Source organism: Chinchilla lanigera, unplaced genomic scaffold, assembly GCF_000276665.1.
Source record: "Chinchilla lanigera isolate Chin_1 unplaced genomic scaffold, ChiLan1.0 scaffold00059, whole genome shotgun sequence".
Lineage (NCBI taxonomy): Eukaryota > Metazoa > Chordata > Mammalia > Rodentia > Chinchillidae > Chinchilla > Chinchilla lanigera.
This window is the reverse complement of record NW_004955460.1, coordinates 9,390,628-9,410,878: the sequence shown is the minus strand read 5'-3', so window position 1 is coordinate 9,410,878 and position 20,251 is coordinate 9,390,628. Positions and strand designations below refer to the sequence as shown.

The following is a 20,251-nucleotide window of genomic DNA, read 5'->3' as shown; positions in this document are numbered from 1 at the left end:
ACATATGGGCCTTTGGGGGACCATCAAGATCCAGACTGCATATTATGGCCTCTGAAGATTCATCAAAATTCATTCATTACCACAAATTCCCAAAGTTTTAACCATTTCAGTACTACTCAAAAGTTCAAGTCCGGAGTCTCCTCTGAGATTCAAAGCAAACTCAACTGTGTCCCTATAAATCAAAGTACAGTAAGCCAGGCCTAGTGGTGGCATGTGCCAGTAATCCCAGCACTCTAGGAGGCTGAGGCAAAAAAATCTCAAGTTTGAGCCCACCCTGGGCAACTTAGTGACTTAACAGGACCCTGTCTCAAAAATTAAAAAGGGACTGGGGATGTGATTCAGTGTAAAGGCCCTCTGGGTTCAGTCCTCAACACTGCAGTCAATCAATCCGAATACATGTCATGTACTTCCAAGATACAATGGTGCAACCTACACGGGGCAAACAATTCTATTCCAAAAGGAAGGAGTAGGAATCACGAGGGACTAGCTCCAAGTGGCACTGATATCAGCAGGGCAGATGTTAAATCCAGTAGCTCCCCATCGAGCATTGGGCACACAGTGACAGGATATGGCCCCAAAGAGTTTGGGCAGCCTCATCCCGGTGGCCATGCCAGCTGCAGCCTCTGTGGCCTCTCTCAGGCTGACTCTGCTTGCGTTTGCAGCTTCCTTTAGCTGATGTCACACATTCCTAGCTCCTCTCCTTCCTGGGATCTCTACTGCAGCTTCGGCTCCACTCCCACAGCCCTGTTGGTAACTGCTTGTAGGACCTCTCACCCCTGCTACACACCATCCTGCCTCCTAGGCCTCCCTTTATGAGCTCAGTGAACTTGTGATCTGCATGCCTACGAAACCAGCCTCACCTGGATGATGCCAATGGCTGCCCACAGCAGGAGCCTTCAGCTGAGCGTGGCAAACATCCCAGGGAGACAGTTCCCTGGGCAGTCCTGGGTTCAAAGGCCTTTGGGGCTCTCTTTAAGACATTCGCATTTTTTTTCAGATTTGCATTTTTATACCTCTGAGCCTTACTGGTTTCTGAGGTGCACTCAAGATATCCTCCTGCTGTCCTGGTGAAGAGCGCTTGCCTTCTTTGTGTGAGTGGTGGCAGTCACACCTCCATTGGATGTACCTTTACCTGCACATCTTTTCAGTCCAAGCTGCAACCTTCCAACTCTTTCTACTCTGCTTCTCTTTGCTCTAGATTCCCACTGTCAGTTTGGCTAAGCGCAGCCAGCAGCACCCATGATACAGCCTGAACACTGTGATGCCTTGAAATTGCCCCCATCAGATAAACTAGTCCCTCAGACATGGGAAAAAAGTGCAGCCTGGTCCTTTGCCACAGTGTAATGGGATGGCCTAGTGGAGCAGAGGAGTGAGGTGGGTCTGCCAGCCCAGTACTGGGCACCCAGGGCACAGAGCAGCTTGCCACTCTGGAACATCAGGCCTTGCTGAAAGGCAAGATCTTCATGAGACTCTTGGGTCATGGCTTCCACTCAGTGTAGCAGAAGCTGGTACCTGGACCCCAGCTCTGGGTCTGTGTCCTCAGGCATACCGCTTCCCCTCTCTGGATCTCAGCTTCATCCTGGGTAAGAGCCCATCTCAGGGCCCACTCTTCCTGCCTCACTGAGCAGCTGTAAATTATGATGCAGGCTCATTCACATTATAATTAGCCAAGCCCCACCAATCCCCGCCAATCCCAATCCACCTCTCCCACAGCCCCATAGCACCTTGTGATATCCCAGGATGAGGGCCCCCATAGATAATTGGGCTGCCCTCAGCTAGCACAAGCAGGGGGACCTGTTACCAGCTGTTTCCTGCCTAGGGCTGGGTGTGTGTGGGCAGTGGGCTTCTCCCTACAGTGGAGTCTAGGGGCCTAGTTGACTCACCCCTTGCCCTTGGGGTTCCTTTCCTGCCTGACACCAGGCCCTTTTGCTTGCTGTGACTGGGCAAGTCCCAAAGGTCCGTATACCCAGGGCCTTCTCACTTGCTTTCTGCCCGCTAAACCCCAGCTGTTCTGGCCTTTTGCTCCTTCCGGAATCCGCTCTGGGCTGCTCCAGCTGCTGGGCCAGTTCTGCTTCTCCCAGCCTGAAATCTACAGTCAGTTACCTCTGCCCAGGCCACCACAAGCGCTAACAGGCTGCAATAGCTGCCCGTCTCAACTAGGAGGAAGGAGGAAAAGATTTAAATTGCTTGTCTTGCCCAAAGCAGACAGATTGACTCAGAAGTGACTCAGTCAATAAAAGATGAGCTCTGAACACGCCTTCCAGGGAGCTCGTCTCTGAGGCCGAGGTCGGGAATTAATAACGCACCAGCATGTGAGCAGAGTTGGCTCCTGACCTCACACTGTACATCTCCAGCTTGGGAGATGTGACACATCCCAGGCCCATGCAGCCTCTGCCCAGTGGGCTATAGGTTACCCCTCTATGCCAGTCTGTTCTCACACACTGCCTGCTGGACAGGTCTGTGGCAGGAAGCTTTAGGAAATTTAGGCTAAACAGCTGTGTGTTCTCTGTTCTGGATACCAGGCATTCTGTGATATGACATTGGCATGTGGAGTTCTTGGCTGTTTTTGGCTCTGAGGGGACACGCATGACCCCAGGGGTTCCTGGGCATCTGTGTGTGTGTGGAATGCATGGGATTTGGAGGGTTGTGCCTTAGAGTTTTGCCCCATGGCCACAAACACTGAGGTCCCTCCTCCCCCACTTTCCCAAGTCCTCTCCCCCACTTCCCCAAGCCTGTGATGTGCATTTCTAGTTCTCTGAGAGGGAATGGTTTACCCTGCTGGACAGCCCTGCGTAAACCTCCCCACCCTCTGAGGCTCCAAGTGGGGATGACATCTGGCTCAGTGGCCATGCACAAAGCTCATGCTGCTGCCATGGACTTCTGGAGACCTGATCTGTGCTCAGAGCCTCTGCTTCTGCTGTACCTGGGCCAGGTGTGAATATAGACCAAGGGCAGTGGGCCAGTTCTGGGCTCCTGAAGGCCAGAACCTGTGAGTGCCAGGCAGCAAGAAGTCATCCTCCCTACAGCTGTGGGCTATGTTTCCATTGGTGGCCATATGATCCAGCCCAGCACAGGGCCTCTCTGCATCCTGAGAACCTTTGCTCATCCTGCGCCAGGAATGACCTTCCCCAGGGCTGTTCAGAGAAGACCCTGGAAAGGAGTCATCCAATGCCCTCTGTACAAATGGAGGCTGTTGGAGACCCTGTCAGCCACAGGGCCACCATGCCCAAAAAAGACCCTCACCCTCCAGGAAATAGCATCCCTAACCACAGGCCCACAGCCAACAGCTTCTCTCTACTGCCCACTCTTGCTTGCCTCTGACCCCATTTTCCCTCTCCATCACCTCTGTTTCCAGCCACTCCACTAGAGTCTTCCAATCGCCAGCCCCTAAATAGAATGGGTCCCACTTGCTTTTGTGAGCCCAGGCACAACCCCGGTCACTGTCCAGCTCTCGGGCCTTTGATCAGACACCACTTTTGATCCAGTTGAGCTGGGTTGGAGGAGGCCCATGTGCTGCAGAACCCAGGGTCAGGGCCACCACACACAGGGACTAGACAGAATGTGGCTGGCACATGGCTCCCACATTCCAAGCCCTATGCCTTTTAGCAGTAAAGTCCCTGGAATACTGAGGGGCCCTGCTGTCCCCACTCCTTCATGTCTTCCTTACCCTTCTATCCTGCCTGCCTGGGGCTCTGTGATCGTAGTTCCACAGCCCTGCATCCTGAGGTTCTCTGAGTGGGGCCACAGGTCTCGAGTTTCCAAGGAGAACGCGCTCTGGCCTGTTCACACCTGTGAGCTCATTTGTCATTAGACTACTGCCCACAACTCCCAGGCACTCTGAGGGCATTGGGTTAGAACAGGGAGGCTCTGTCCCCGTGGAGGAGAGATAGTATATGTCCACCAGAGATGCAGACCCCGCCTGGGCTGCAGAGGGCCGAGAAAGCCCTGAGGGAAGGTGTTGCAGAATGGCTAAAGGAGCTGGGTCTTGAAGCCTGTCCTTGAACATTGTCCCCATAGGAGGCCGCAGTCAGGAGGCTGCAGTCAGGACCAGGTGGTTGCAGTATGAGCTACACCACCTAAGAGTGAGGGTTGGTACTTTTGCAGCCTGCAGCATGGCACCAGGGGCCTCACCAGGTAGAAGGCCTGGGTGGCATACAGGACAGGGCTTTTCCCAGAAGGCAGGAAGGGGGCCCAGAGTAACCTGTGAAGAGTGATGGGCTCTGGCAGAGGACTGAGCGGCAGCAGTGCCAGTCAAGGAGAGGGTGGAGCATCAGAGCCAGTGCTCAGTGAGTGTGGCTGCTGAGACTGCAGGACTCCAGGTGGCCTGGGCTTTGGGGGAGTGGTGGTGGCTGTCCCCAAGGGAGCATTAGGTTTGTGGGTGTGGCCAATGCAGATGCAGAGGGTAGGAAATGGGGTTTGGGTGCTTGGGACTTGGGGCACACCTGGGCTGTAGGGTCTGATAGCTCATCAAAGTCAGGGTCACTTGGTAGGGCTGACATCCCAGTCAAGGCCCCAAAGGGCCCCGGGTCTTGGAGCTAGTGTGGGGTCAGGGTAGGATGGAGAGCAGCCTGCTGAGCTACCTGGCCAAGGCCTTGACACCAGAGCCAGAGTCCAGCCCCTGGACCACAGGCAGTTTTCCACCCATGAGCTGGAGATAAGGTAGCAATTCTCCATTCAGTCACCAGGCTGCCAGAAGAACACTGTGACCCTTTACCCACCATCAGATGTCCCTCTGCTAGATGTGGCCTTGCTCTGGGTGGATACAGTGGGTGAGAGAAGGGCCAGCAGACAAGTCAACAGGTGATGCCTCAAGATGAAGTCAGGTGGCCCTGTCTGTGCAGACAGTTCAGCTCCACAGCTGAGAGCTCCATCAGCGTGTGATCCAGGGGACTGTCTGAGCAGCGGCCCAAGTGACGGGTGGAGGGTGGTGCCAAGGTGGCACAGCTTTGGCCTCATCACCTAGCACCTGGCAGGTGTATGTGAGGGTCCCTTTCCCACTGCTGCTGAGTGGCCTGTCATGGTCTAGTCCACCTGAGGACTGGCTGTCTGCACCTGGCCAGGTAACATTGAGCCCCTACCTCCAGCCTTCTGTGGCCTGTCTCCAAGTCCATCGGGCAGTGCAGCATCCCTCCCCCGCAGGATCAGCCCATGGCTCCACAGACACCAGTGACTGCTCTCTCTCTACCAGACACAGCTTCTCACTCACTGAAGGGGCTCTGCAGCCGGGGGGCGTCCTCTGGGGCCTCGACAGCTCTGTCCTTGGGTGGGGGAGGGAACCTTCCTGCAAATACGATATCAGCACCGCCTGTCGCCCCAGGACTCTTCTACCCCGTAATCTGGTGGACTGTAATTGTTGGTGTCTTTTCAGATCATTTTTGTGCAAGGTGACAAGCTGCTTGCCAGAGTGAGCAGTTAATCACACAGAGAGGCCCTGCTTGGAAGCTGCACAGAGCTTACCCAGGGGGTCTCTGCCAGCAGCCAGGCAGTGGGCACGAGAGCTGCTCATCTGCATGTAATTCCAGGGCAAGCATCTCCTCTCTGGGGGAAAAACGTGCAATTTCCGGCCCAGCAGGGGCCACAGCACGTGATGGAACTGAGGCTCAGGGCCCAACACCAGCAGAGCTGAAGCGACCCGTCCACACAGGGCCGTGGAGGCCTGGCCAGTGGGGTGTTTGTTGCCTTCCATAAAGGCCTGCACTTGGGGATGTGGTGGAAGGATATGTGCAAGGAAGGCCTTGAAGGTGGCGTGGCTAGTACAGGTGTGGGCCTTGTGCCTGGCAATCTGCCAACTGTTCAATGGTCCTCCAGAATGTAGATTTGGGACAGAAGGGGGCCTCCAAGGCCCTGTGCCATGTAGAGATGGAAGGTCCGCCTTCTAGGACGTTGCACCCAGAGGAGGCCCATAAGGGTACTGACCGGCCCGCCAGGGCTTCTCCTTGCCACTCTGTAGACACCTGGGAACAGGGCACAGACCTCACCACCACAGCCTCACAGCACCCAGCTCCCATGGCTGCTAATAAAATTGCATAAATATTTCATGCCTAATTATTAAATATTTAAAAATGTAAAACTGGAATAGTTTAGACGTTAGCAAGAGATGAATAATTCAGCCTACAAGTGCAGCTCCACATTGGGTCTGAGCCGGGCCAGCATGGCCCTGTGTCTGCTGGTGTCCCAGAGCACCCTCACTGTGTGGGGTGTCAGCCTCTCCAGTCTGAGGTCAAGTGGGGCTTGGTGTGGGGGCCTCTGATTAATCCACATGAAGACCCCCAGGGCTGGCCTCGCCTGGCTCTCACAAGTCCAGTCTGCTGACCTAGGTCAGCCTAGTGCATTCACTGTGGGTCCAGGTTCACACTTCTGAGAAGACTGAACCTCACCTCTGACCACCTGACTAGACCCAGGAGAAGGAGCCCAGCAAGGGCTCATAGGCACAAGGCACAGGCCACAGCCCCTCCTGTGGCCAGTGTTTGCCAGGGAGCCCTGGAACCTCAAGCACCTTGAACATAGGAAATAGGCTTTGGAAGAACACGCCAGAGTTTTGGGAAGGAGACTTCACCCTTCTCTGACCACACAGTTCTTCTGCAAAGCTTCTGCAGGTGTCAAGTTCAAAATACTCACTTCACACAGCTGAGGCTTAGAGGGCTGCTTTTTTGATGGTGAATTAGTTGTTGCTTTTTCAAAGCCTAAAATTCTAGCTGTGGTTAAGTGGGTTTGTTTTTGTTTTTGTTTTTGTTTTTCTTCCACTTTTCTGAAACAAAAATGGCTCCATCTCAAATCCCCAAAAGGACATTTTGAAATGGCTTCCAGTTCTTACCAGGAAATTGGTCATGGGCCTGGGGTGGTCAGTGTGTGGGACTTGGGTCATCATTTGGGCTTTCTCCCTATAATCTCCGCCTGTGGACAGGGCTGGTGGGCAGGGAGGTTGTTGCAGAGGGCCCTTCTCAGGGTGGGTATAGGGAGAAAGGTGACACGGTGCTCAGCCAGTACAGGGCCATGGGCACTGTGTGAGTCAGCTTTCTGTCACTGATGACATAGCCGAGAACAGCTTAGAGAAAGAAGATTCATTGGGCTCACAGCTTCAGAGGTTTCAGTCCATGGTGAGCTGACTCCATTGCTTTCAGCCTGTGGTCAGGCAGAACATCATGGCCAAAGGGTGTGGTAGAGCAAAACCTGTCCTCGTGGAAGTTAGGAAGCCCAGGGGAAAGAGCAAGCGTGAAAGGGTCCCTTAGTGTCACACCTCCGTGATCCACTCCCCTCACAGGCCCTACCTCCTGTCTTCATCAGTCCCAGTAACGTCATCATTGAATTATGATCTGATGCCGTCACTTCCCCAAAGCATGTCATCACCCACACCTTTAGCGCACTAAACCTTTTGGGGAACATACTAGATACACGCCATGATGGGCATGCTTACCCATCTTTTACATGACAGCCCTTTCCAGCCCTGCAGTTCACCCACCCACTCACAGGCCTTTGCTGGTACACACATATGCACACACACACACATTTGTGTCTTGAGTCTGCACCAAAACATCCTGGAGCCTCTGAAGTACTCCTTGTCCAGCCCAGACCCTCCTGACCTGAGGGGACTGTACCCCTGCCCATGGGGACTCTGATGGCCATGTGTCTTACTGGTGTGAGAAGCAGAGCCTGCTCAGCTTCCCGAGTCCCTGGGATCTTTGTGAGTCTTCTTGCTGAAGCTCTAGCCTTTCCCCAGTGTGTGTCCTGAGGGGGCCATCTGGGTCCTAGGACTCCTGGTGCTGGGTGTTGGGGACCCTGGGAACACCCGCCATTTGGTCCTGACATCTTTCTCACTATTCTGTCCATGATGCCTTCCTTCTCACTTCCTGTACTCTCTCTGACATTCCTGTTAGTTGATACTGGTGCTCTGAGAATGTCTAGTTTTTTTTTTTTTTTTTTTTTTTGCTGCTTTCCATCTGTCTGGTTTTCCTTTGAGGGGAATACTTTCTGGCAGATTCCTTCTCCTTTACTCTGCAGGCCCCCTATCATCTTGTCTGTGGGAGTACGTTCTCATTCTTGTTAGTGGCCTCTTGTCACTGCTAGGGTTTCTCTGCATCCAATGGGGCAGGAGTTTGTTATGGTTGTTTTTGATTCATCCTTTTTTTAAAGTTGTGTTTTCCTTTTTTCTTTTTTTATTTTGAGACAGTGTCTCTCTAAGTTGCCCTGGCTGGGTTGGAACTTGCAACCCTCCTGTCTCAGCCTCCTAGAGTGCTGGGCTTTAAGGCAGGCACCAGACTTGATTTATCTTGTGTTTTTTCTGTTTGTTCTGTCTTTCACATCATGAGCCTTCCTCCTCTGTTCTTGTTTCTCTTCTGGAGTAGAGCATATAATAGCAGTGCAGTATCCCCAGGTGTAGGTACTTTTCCAATCTTTCTAGCAAGGATGTGTGGCCAGGGCCATAGGCCCCTCCTGCACATCTTCCCTGTGTTCAACCTGCTGAGATGGAGGCTGGGGTGACCATGGGGGTCCTGGAGTCTCCCTGGCAGGAGGACTTACAATGCAAACCAGGAGCCTCTTCCTGAGTACCCATGGATAGGTGTGTGTCTCCTCCAAGAGGCCCCTCTGGAGATGCCCGGGCCTGCTAGGGCCGGGTCTTTTGCCCCATGCCTCTCAGTACTCGCTCATGTTGGGTGCTCCCATTGGAACTGGCTGTCCCACCACCCACTGCAGAAGACCATGAGACTCTTGCCCTGACAGGTCGGCTGAGCCCACGTCCACTCATCATGAAACTTTTGTCTTCTCAAAGTCGGTCCGTGAGCCCTCAACCTGCTCCTTTTCCCTCAGCCAGTATGCAGGCTGGGTCTCTCCCTCCTGCGTGTCTGGAGTGTGCGTGGGCCCTGAGTCCCACCACTCAGCAAAGGAGACCCTGCACATTCACCAGCTTCGGTTAAACCGACTGTGGCTCTAGGACCATGAGCTGGGCCTCAGGAGAAGTGGATGCCTCACATGTACTTCTCGGTGCTCGATGACCCTTCCCTGGCCCAGGCACCGTGGGACCTTCACAGTAGAGACACAGAGGCCCATCTCGGTCTTCCTTGAGCGACATGAGCTGGAAGCAGTAAGCAGAGACTTGGTACAAGTTACTCTACTGGGGGCCTGATGACCACGATGAATGAGACAGTGAACCCTGGAAACACAAGAGACTGTATGACTCTGATGCTGGGGAGAAAGGACACAAGTTCAGTCCAGACAACCAGGCTCCTCACAGGACAGGGCAGGCCCAGCTGGGAGTAAGGTGTGTGGGTTTAGGGAACTGGGACCAGGCCCAGCCTGAAGAGCCTGCTCAGAGTGGGGGTCTGTTCTCCCTGGGGAGCAGAGCCTCCGCGGTACCTGTGCTCAGTTGAGGCTCACACCATTCTGGGGCAGGGATGTGGTTCAGACCAGCTCAAGCAATGGCTGGGCAGGTGGAGCACCCGGGCCATGGGGCTGGAGGCCTCGCCCTCCAGAGGGCACCTGGGACAGAGCAGTGCTGTAGGATGGGCAGCCTAGGACTCCATGCTGCTAGCGCCTATAACTGCACCCAGCCCAGCTTCCGTGGCCCCTGGGTCTGTCGTGCCTTGGGCCCCAGAACAGACAGAAGAGGACAGCAGTCCCAGGCACCTCCGGAGAGATGCTGGCATCTGCAGAAGCCTCTCTGTCTCTTCCAGCCATTCCCCAGCAGCCCAGGGAGAACGGAGCTGAGCTGCTTCTCCTCCTCTTGAGGGCACAGTGACCAGCAGCCCTGTGGTTGTGATGAAAGCCAGAGGTCCTGCTGCTGGGACGCCAGCTCACTTACTCCAACCATGGGATCTTGTGAGCTGTAACCACCTCCTGTCTGCTTTCAGCTCCTCTCTGTGTCTGTGTTTGCATTGTGCATGCCCTGCCTGCCCACTGGTAACAGCCGTTCTCCAAGTTTCAAGTTGTGAAATGGATCCCCAGAGATTTGAGCCTGTAAACGCTCCTTTATCTCGACATTCCACTTTTGGACAGGAGTGCTATCCCCTGCTGGCCTGCATCTGACAAAGTGTGGGTTATTTCTGTCCTGTGTCTTCCCCTTGGAACTACCTCAACTGCCTTCTGCCGTTCTAGGAGGGGCCAACTGTTGGGTAAAGATAGTGGAGTGGTGGCGGTCAGAGTCATCCCATGGCTTCCCTGGACACAGAGTAGCTTACGTATCCGGGCAGAGTTGAGCCATCCAGGCTTCTCTGGCAGCCCAGCCAGTCCTGCACAGCCAGTGACACCCTCCTGCCTCACTGTGGGCCCTGGACTGTGGCTGCCACACTCCTTCCTCTGCCGTCCTCACCAAGACTTTCTGAGAGCCACTCAGAGCCAGGCCTATCCCTGCAGAGGGCAGTGGAAATGGAGGGAACAGCCAGCCCTGCCTGGAAGATATGGGGACCCTGATGTGCTTGGTATGGACACACAACAGACACTTCTAGGAGGAGGATGACAGTCTGTGGGGTTTTGCCTGGTCATCATGGCTGCTACTCTGGATTCAAGGGCAGGAGAAGCCAGCAACAGTGTAGAGGTAGTGGCCAGGGCCACTTGAGGGCCTCAGGGCCTCCTCGTGGGTATAAACTCGGGCTTGGAGCTGGGAAGAAGCCTCCCCAGAACAAGGCTGTCAGAACCATTGCCTGGGTCGTGGTCTCAGTGTCTGTGCTACCATTTCCTGCACGGCAAGCTGCCTCAGATGCACACATGGCAGACAAGGCTGGGGTCCTCTAGTTTTCGGCAGACCCTGATGGCCATCCAGGCCACCCTGCTAGCCCAGCCTGTATACATGTTGTCATTGTATGCTGGGCCTGGGGCTGGGGTCACAGTGGACTCTGGGGCCTCTGGGCTTCTGCTCCTGGGCCAATGAGGAGTCCAGCCCAGCACCCACATCCAGGCCCATATCCAGGCCCACAGAACCCAGCCCAGAGGAAGCTTCATTCCTAGTCACTCAGAGGTCCTGTGAGAGTCACCAAGAAGAGAGCCGTGATGGTTCCAAGGCAGGAAATCCATCTTTTATTCATTGAATCCAAACCACCAGTGAATTATTCATTCACATTTATGTAAGCCATTGAAGTACAAGAATGACAGGGAGGTCAGACATTGACCTTCCAGACCCCAAATCAAATTTCTGTTCTGGGTTTCTTCACTGGACCCTCTTCGCTGAGGTAGGCCAGCTCCTCTTCCCTGAGAAAGTGGCTTCCCTCCAAGCCACCAAGGGTGATGGGCCCGCCTCGTGTGTCGCTGCAGGCCACAGGTGCCGGGCATGTGGGCTGTGCCCAAGCATTCAGGAGTAGTGCGGTGGCACCTTCTCCCTCCAGGATGCACAACAAGGACGGTGAGTGTGAGTGTGGGCCTCACAAAGACCTGCACCCTGCCTGCTGCTGGGCTCTGTGTGCCGCGTAGAAGGGGCCTTTGCCTTCTCCAAGGTCAGGCTGCATTTATCACCGAGATTTAATTTTTCCCATTGGATGGCAGAGATAGATTAAAGGCCACACAGCCCCTGACAGGGCTGAAATATCACCCCTAAAGTGTGGTCAGTGAATTCTTCCTCCTGCTGATGGCTCCATCTTGGGAAGGATTGGCTGAGGGACACAGGGAAGAATATTGGGATCAGAGCCTTTTGATTTCATAATCTGATTTCTCCATTAATCAAGGGCTGTGAGTCGTGTCCTACTGAGGGACTCAGCTGTGGACAGTGTCCACTGGGTCTCCACATGCGTGATGAATAGAGGAGTGGCAAGGGCAGGGCCACAGTGGACAGTGCCCCATGGCCCCTCTGCCAACGTGATAAGTTCTGTCAGGCTGCTTCTCCTCCAGTCTCTGGCACCAGAATGCTGGGCTCAGATGTCGGTCTTAAAGAACTCAGAGGGCTTAGAACTCAGAGGTGTGGATTGGAGCCCAAGAGGCAGTGAGGACAGCGACGGCCGCTGAGTGAGCCTGTGTCCACAGCCAGACCATTGCACTCTGAGCCAGTGGTCCTGCCTCAGAGCCACATGGCAGTGAAATGAGTACGTGCATGTGGCGTGGGGGCCTCTGTCACCCTGAATGGGAGCCTGGCCCTCCTGGGTCTCTGCGTTCCTCAGTCAGTCACACAAGGGCTTCTGGTTTCCACTGACGTCTCCTGGAAGGAGGCTTTCCATGCCCACTCACCTTCAGGGTGCAACCCAGACCACACAAGGCCCATTAACCTGCCCCTGGGGCCTGGGGTATGAGTTCATGCTGCCCAACACCTCTGTGGGTGCCCAGATGCCTGCCTTTTCTCTCACACTCTGCTGGGCAGAGGCTGGAGGCCTCCAGGCTGGGCCTGGTCGATGGAGCCCTTGGTTTTCGGGCTCATACTGTTTAGGAGAATGCTCTGTGCCCCCAACCACACACCGTGCTGATGTTCACTCTTCCTCCCTCAGCCCATTTAGACCAGGCCGCCTAAGCCTTGGATTAACCTGCCCCTCCTCACAGCAGCAGGAGGCTGGTGTTACCCCACTCACACTCAGGCCAGGCCTAGCCAGGCCAGGGCCCCCATCCCATGCTCCAGGTTGGACCTCCAGGAAGTACCAGCTCAGGAGATGGCTCCATTCGTGTTTAAGTGGAGCTAAGCTCGATAATTAACGGGGAGATAAATCAAGGTTTAATTACTCGGAAGGCACCTTGGGCGAGAGATTCATGGTAATTGTGTGTCCTTGTGGTGGCTTTGCACAGCTGGTGTCTCCCTGGGCGGCTGTAAAGCATTGCGGTGGAGTGGTGGGTGGGGGGAATCTGCCTCAAATGGTCTACTCAGAGCTGCATGAGGGAGGGCAGAAGTGGCTGTTGTCCCACAGCTCAGCTGTAGGACTCACCCAGACCCTGCTTTGAGGAAAAATGCCTCACCATGGCCTTGCTCTGGAATTGGCTGGTAGGTGGGACCCTCTGCCTCCCCCCAGGTAAATAATCCACAGTGGCCAGAGGCTTCCTGTCCTCCTCACTGCTTCCCTGCCCACCATGTGCTGGGGCTGGATCACCTAGGGCAGGCGTCCCCAAAGGGACTGAGCCTGCAAATGTCAGAATCACTGGGACTGCTTGGCAGATTCAGATCTTCAGATACATACCCAGGCTCTTGGTGCTTGCCGTCCAGAGCATTCTTACTTGGACATGTGCACCCCAAGTCCTGGCCACCCCTGGAGCTTCCCAGGGTGACTTGGAGTTGCAGTGCCCATTGCCCATTATCATTCCTCCAACAGAGAACAGGCCTGAAGGCTCCAGGCCAGGCATAGAATCTGGAGTCCAGGTATCTGACTCCAGCACCTGGCTTTCAGAGTCACTGCTTTCTTTAGAGTTGCTGTCGTTAATAGAGTATCTTTATTATCACTGCCACCAGAAGGTCAGACTGCTTATCAGCTCGTCCGATTCTTCTGCACACACAGATCGGGGCTTGCTGATGTGGCACTGGCCTTCCCTGTCTTCGGGAGGGAGTGTCTGGGCTTGGGACACAGCTGCCCTTGCCATCAGGCCCTGCTGTGTCCCTGCCCCTCTTTGGGTTACCCAGGCTGGCCTCTCACTCCCTCTGCCTCTTCCTGCAGAGCTCCGGAAGCAGGTAGAAAGTGCTGAGCTGAAGAACCAACGGCTCAAGGAGGTGTTCCAGACCAAAATCCAGGAGTTCCGCAAGGTCTGTTACACACTGACGGGCTACCAGATCGACATCACCACTGAGAGCCAGTACCGGCTAACCTCACAGTACGCAGAGCACAAGACCGACTGCCTCATCTTCAAGGTAGGCCCTGCTCCACAGCCTGGCTGTGCATCTGCTGTCCCTTTCCGTCTGGGGGAAGACAAATTGTTAGCCCTCACATCACCAAGGCATGGTGGAATGGGATGGGAAGGGACATGCTCATCACCACTGGGGTTTGTTGACTGACCCTGGCCACCTCCACCTGGCCATTCAGCCTAGACCTCCCTCTCCCTTTCTTGGCATCTACCCTCTGCTTGTCTCCAACTGCCCGCGGCCCCCGCCCCCCCCGACAGAGGTTGGGGACACTGAGAACATGTCAGTTTGTCTGAAGGCAGTGGTGTCCCAGAGAACTGAAGTGATTGTATGAGGAGTGGAATGGATGCCTCCAGAGCTGCCAGACCTTAGCCAGAGAGCAGTGTGCAGTGTGGCCCACAGAAAGGGAAAGGAAAAGCCAGTTGGGCTGAAGGGGCCACTTGTCCTATTGGCTGAGTCTACAGCAGCTGTGCCTGGCTCCTGTATGAGCCCAGATCTCAGTGCCAGCCCGTGATGAGGTGCGCCAGTGACAAGGCCCCCCTCACCACCGTGGGAGCAGTGTGGCCTGGTGGGTCCATGCATGATGTGGCTGTGGCTTTCAGAGTTCTAGGTTGTGGCGAACATAGACGTGAGGAGTTCTCAGGATGGGCAGCCCCAGTGGCAAAAGTAGGTGTGTTGCCACACTGACTGGGGGTGGTAGTCAGGCAACTGGAAATCTTGGATGACAAAAGCTTGTCTGTCACTGTCCTGGGGATGGTGCTGTGGTTCCAGCGCAGCGTGTGGCTGTCAGGAAGGGTTGAGCCAGCAAGATCTGTGGGAGGTCAGGACCACCAAGGTGTGGCCAGGCCATCTGAGCCACCACAGCCAGCTGGTCTGCTCATCTCTGTGGAAACAGGAGCCAACTTTTTTATCCTAAAGCTCCCCTCCATGTGCCCTAAGTATTTCAAGCAGAAATCTGGATATGAAGCACTGCCTCAGTGTTCACCTTGTGCAGTACAGCGACTTACTGTCCTCACACCCGTCTGTCCGTCCATCTGCGCTTCATAGCACTCTGCGCGATGCTCTGCCTCTGTGGCCAGAGCTGTACCTCGGGCTTGGTCCCTGCTGTCTTCTCATTTCACAGCTTGACTCAGGTTTACGAGACCTCTCAGGTCATGTTCATTCATTTTTCCGCTTTTTAGAACTCGCCAACCTTTTGAGTAAGTAAATAAATATTCAAATACTCCAAGTCTTCCATTAAATAAGTGATCAGAAATGTACTTCTTCGCTTTTGTATAATTCTGTGTACTTCTGAATAACTCAGGATCGCTGATGAGTATTTAGCTTAATGCACCGTAGAAATTCCTTTTTTTAAGATTAGGCAAATGAAGATGTACTTATGAACGTTACTATTGAGTATGTCACTATTGCCTCGTTTATAAATTATGAGACAGATTTTTTTCAGTGGGTTCTTACACATTCCTTGGCTAAAGGGATTGTGTTCTTACAAAAACTACCTCCAGGGAGGCCTTGGGGAAGCATTCCAAAATGTTTCATATTTATAGGTTGTTGAAAATACAGAAAACCCAAAAGAAGAGAACTGTTTGCCTAGGCTCCTGCTTCTCAAGTTGCCACTGCTAGCATTTTGATGCCAGGGACAGGGAGGGGCATATGGGTGCCAGGCCTATCACCCCATCCACCTTGCTCCCGCTCAGTAATAGTCCTCCCTCCGGGGATCCCGCCACCTCCCTCTGGCCCATGTGAGGGACCTTCTAGCTGCCTGTGAAGCCCACTATATGCCCTCCCTAGCTGCCCCATTAAACACCCATGGGTGACCACAACCTCCACAGGGCACACAGGGAGGCTGAGAGTAGGAGGCTTACCTGGCCTCACATGGCTTGAGGGATGAGTGGCAGACTCCACAGCTATGCTGATGGGTGCTTCCCTAGCAGGCAGTGTGAGATGTGGGTGGCCTCTTCCACAAAGCCAACCCTTCCAGAGCTGGATGCAGCCAGTGAGTGTCAGGATGGCTGGTGGGCAGTGCAGCTCTGGCCCACCACTGTCCCAAGTTTGTTTCAGAACAACACAGTTGCAGGGGTGCCCCCATCATGCCTGGCCTGTGATTTGCCACAGAATGTGCATAAGTTCAGGATACAGTAGTTGGGCCCAGTGAGCTGTCATGTGTCACTATGGTAGCCCAGTAAGGGACTGTATATCGCCCTGGTGGCCCCAAAAGGGGCCAAGTGTCATCGTTGTGGCCTGGAAAGGAGCGGTGTCCTGTGACCTTGGGTAGGGAGCTAGGTATTGTGATTTGTCTCAGGAATAGAGCCTGAAGCAGCCCCATGTCCCTCTTGCCAGCCCTGTGATTTGCACTTTCAGACTCTGGGACAACTGTGATCCCACAGTGAGGCCTGAGGTAGCCGCGTGGCAGCTGGCTGATTTGCCATCTCCTGCCCGCCCACTGCCTGTGGCCCACTTTGAGCTGCAGCCTGGCCAGGGCCAGAAGGTTGTTTCTTCTGCCACTGGATGCTGGCTCTGTTTTCCTCCAGAGCCTCTACTTGGCAGAACCTGCTGCCATCTGGCCTCAGTGCCCCCCCCCTTGTGCTGCCTGTGCCACCTTCTTTGCCCTAGTGCACCTGTGCAGGTGTGGGGTCTGCAGGAATCCCATGCTGGCAGTGCCATCCAGCATCCTAATCCTGCAGACACCGGCCAAGCCATCACCCTTCTGTCTCCCCATCTGTCAGGAGTGATTCCAGGCTTATCCTTGAGGCTTGGAGGAGGTGATTTTCACGATGTGCTCACTGAAGTTCTGGGCCCTGGCCCTATGGTTGATAGTGGCAGCCCAGAGGCTGGCTCAGCCCAGCCCACAGACACTCCTGCCTCTACATAGCTTCAGGTGATACCAGGTCCTGTCTGCTGCTCCACCTCTACAGAGCCACACAGTGGCACTCCCATTCCCCCAGTGAGTTGGGGTCTGCACACAGCTGTGTGCTCCTGGCCCCTCTGGTTCCATTGGAAGAGTGTGTGACCCGAGGAGAGGCTCAAAGAGTCATGATCTTTGCAGCCTCCCCACCAAACAGTCCATGCTTCCTGGTCCCTTCCAAGGCCTCCTGGTACCAGGCCCCACCTGGGCTGATGCTTCTCTGGTCAGAGCCTTGGGCTGGCAGCCTTTGGAAATCTTCTCACTCGGGTACTGAGAGGAGTTTAAGAATGTCAAGGCTTCTGGTAGAAATCTCTCACCAGGACAGCAGAGCTGATTCTGCCCTATCCCCTCTGTCATCTTTGGTCACTTTGTACCCTGAGGAACAGTAATCTCAGCAGCAGGAGGGACCATCCCAGTACCCTTAATAGCAGGCATTGTTCCAGCAGGAGCCGTCTTGTGGAGATAGTGCTCTCAGGATCTGCAGGCCAGAGGGGTACGGATGGGGGAGAACAGAGAGGGGAGAGATAGGATGCCATGTGTACTGGTGTGGGGCATAATTTGAGGTATAGGGGTGAAGTGGGGCTGAGGCAAGAGGATCACAAGTTCAAGGCCTGGTTGGACAACCTAACGAGAGCCTATCTCAAAACTAAATATCTGAAAAGGGCTGGGGATGCAGTTCAGTGGTGGAGCACTTGCCTAGCAAGTATGAGCCCTGGGCTCAATGACCAGTACCGTCAATGTCGGAGGGCAGGGGGACATCAACAGATGGCAGATGGACCTCGGGACCCATGGCCTCATCCCACTCTAACAGGGCTGGTGCACACAGTTTGGTATGATGGCATGTACTCAGGAACAGGAAAAGTCATGTCAAGCCACAGACCCCTAGCCACTTCTGTTTGTTTTATTTTCCCAAAAATGAATTTAAAGGCAGAAAGGGGTCTGAGGCAGAGTTAGAAATAGCTGTGCCCTGTTTCCAGTCGAGCAGGTTCTGCAGATGTGTGCTGGGATAATTGAGGGTTTGTTGCTCAGGCCTACACGCTCCGCTTCCCGGCCCAGCCGGGACCCAGCCTCTGTTGCTGAGTGGGTGGAAGGAGTTGTTGCCCGGGGGCTGCCATTCAGGAGAAAGGCAAGCGATCTCAGCTCCAGCTCAGCCCAGTGGGAGCCTGGCATCCTGCCCGCTCCGTGCCCTCCAAAGGAGGCAGATCCCAACATCTCTGAGTTTCCTTGGAAAAGCTGGCCCGTACCAGGCCTGGAGGAGGGGTCTGCTGGCTGTCCATCTCTGTCCAGGGATGCTGAGACTAAAAGCTCGCTGTGCAGTAGGAACGTCCTGGACATCTTGCTCCTTGTGGTTCTCCAGGTCCCTGCCTCTCCCCTTACCCCAGAAGGGGAGTATCCTGTCAGAGTGTCACCATCGTGATAGTAAGCAGTGTCACACAGTAGACGAACTCAAGCCAAGGCCACAAAGTAGATGCAACTCATAACTGACACTGTGGCCCTTTTCTCTGGTGCCCAAGACCATCCCACAGGTCAGGATAGATCAAAGTCTGCAGGGTCCACTCAGGACTAGAGATTAGAGACTGAAAGGGCTAGAACTACACAGACAGGACAGAGGCAGGCCAGTGCCTGGGGTGTCTCAGCATTGCACCTAAGATCACAGAGCTGGGATGCAGAACTGTGAAGACATCTGCCACACATTGCCAGACAGCTGAGGGAAGATCACATGTATACAGATGTCAGTCCATAAATGCACCTGGCCTGGCCCCTAGCCAGGCCATACTCTGGATGACTTTTAGATCGGTGATGTTTGGGAATTCCTCAATGTCCTGGCTGAGAACCAGAGCAAAGGGACTGTCCAGGGGACAGACACAGCCCAGCACTACTCATGAGTACCAGATGCTGGTAGTGCATCTGTGGTAGGTGGCGACAGTTATGGATGCTTTCCAGAGTCTGGGAAGATCGCACCACAGTGAGGGTCCTGAGGTAGCAGTGCTGAGGCCTTGGGCTGAGCCTCTTGCTCCTCTCTGGCAACATGGAGTGGCATTAATCAGAATGTGTCCATGATTCGTCACTCCGTGAGAGAGATCTGACTCTCAGCTCATGGTGTAACTGTGTCCCTTCTCCCAGACACTGTCCCAAGGCTGCCCTGGTGATCCTTAAACAGGAACTGCCAAAGCCAGCCCCTTTGGGAGCCTTACCCAGGGCCCAAGGGTTCAGTCAGCCCTCTGCTCATCTACACTGTGGACTCACGTGAGGGATAGGCACTCCCTGAGCCTTGCACCCTCCTTACTGCAGACACAGCAGTGCCTGTCCTGTGATTCCAATCACCTTGCTCCTCCAAAACCTCATAGATCCCACATGTGAAGCAGGGGACAGGTGAGGAAGTGGCTGGCTTCCCTTGCACACCTGTGCCCACAAGCACTAGGCCTGCAAGGGAGTGGCAGGTGTGTGAGTGGGAACAGGCCAGAGATGCACAGCAGCCCCACAGCAAGTATGCTGGGCACACGCTAGAGAGCCAAAGCCTGCTGGGTGTCCACACCCATAGAACAGGCTCCTGAAAGAACCACTCAGAAAGCAGGAGTTATGGTAGCCTGCCCCTGAGCTCCCCTCCTAGGGACAGCTGTGTGGCCCTCAAATGCCTGCAGGGCAGTCAGCTGAACTCTTCCTCCATCTGAGCCCACCTGGCCTCCACCTGGTGCTCCCACTGCATGTGTGAACTCCAAATCCCCACTGATGGGTCCTTCATCTTCCCCCGAAGGGTACATGGCAAGCAGCTGAGAACAGATGGCCCGAGAAAGGGAGGCTGCAGCTGCTGCCTGACTTCCTGTTGTGGGCTGAGGGTGGGTCTGGGCCATGGACAGGTAAGAGTTGGCCCCAGCAGCTCTCTCCCACATGTGGAGCATCACTGTTGTGAGGGCCAGCCCAAGGCTGCAGTGTCCAGGCCCCTGTCCCGATCCTGCTGTGGCTCCCACTGTCATCTGTCCTCAGGCCTTTATTTTGGGTCTGATGGAGGTGACAGGCATTCAGGTTGTTGGGAGGCATGCTTACCTCACACACATGCCTTCTGGTATGGTCTCATCCTGCTTTGTCGTCTTCATACACAGTGGCCCCTGACACAGACTGGAATGCCCCCACGGCTCCACCAGGCAGGTGGGCCTGGGCAGTTCCGTCCACTCTGCAGAGCACTCACAGCTTCCCCTCCCCACCCATATCTCTGCCTTCTGTCTGAGGCAGGCAGGCTGCCCTCACTGCTCTGTCCTGTGGGATTTGCAGAGGGGCAAGCTGGGCCTAGAGGCCCAGGGTCTAGTCACGGTTTGCACTGTCCAGTTCCTGCTGCCAGTGCTAAAGGCCCTGTCCCTAGTCCAGATCCGAAACTTGCCCCTTTCTGGCACTCAGTAGATGCTCCCCTGTTGACTTTCCTCACCCTGGCTGTGCCCCAGCCCTAGCCAGGCCATACTCTGGATGGCTTTTAGATCAGTGATGTTTGGGAATTCCTCAATGTCCTGGCTGAGAACCAGAGCAAAGGGACTGTCCAGGGGACAGACACAGCCCAGCACTACTCAGGAGTACCAGCATCTGCTAGAGTCCAGTAGGACCTCCCAGCATCTGCCTGTGCCAGGTTG

General features: G+C 54.7%; 1 protein-coding gene across 8 annotated transcripts in view; it reads left to right on the top strand.

Annotated features, from left to right (window-relative positions):
* Mad1l1 (MAD1 mitotic arrest deficient-like 1 (yeast)) overlaps positions 1-20,251 on the top strand; it is a 331,751-nt gene that overhangs the window by 261,600 nt on the left and 49,900 nt on the right. For all 8 annotated transcript variants that reach the window (XM_013521213.1, XM_005397818.2, XM_005397819.2 and 5 more), the window contains one exon: positions 13,548-13,738. In XM_013521213.1, coding sequence (XP_013376667.1) covers positions 13,548-13,738 — 191 coding nt within the window. The remainder of the gene's footprint in view (positions 1-13,547; positions 13,739-20,251) is intronic.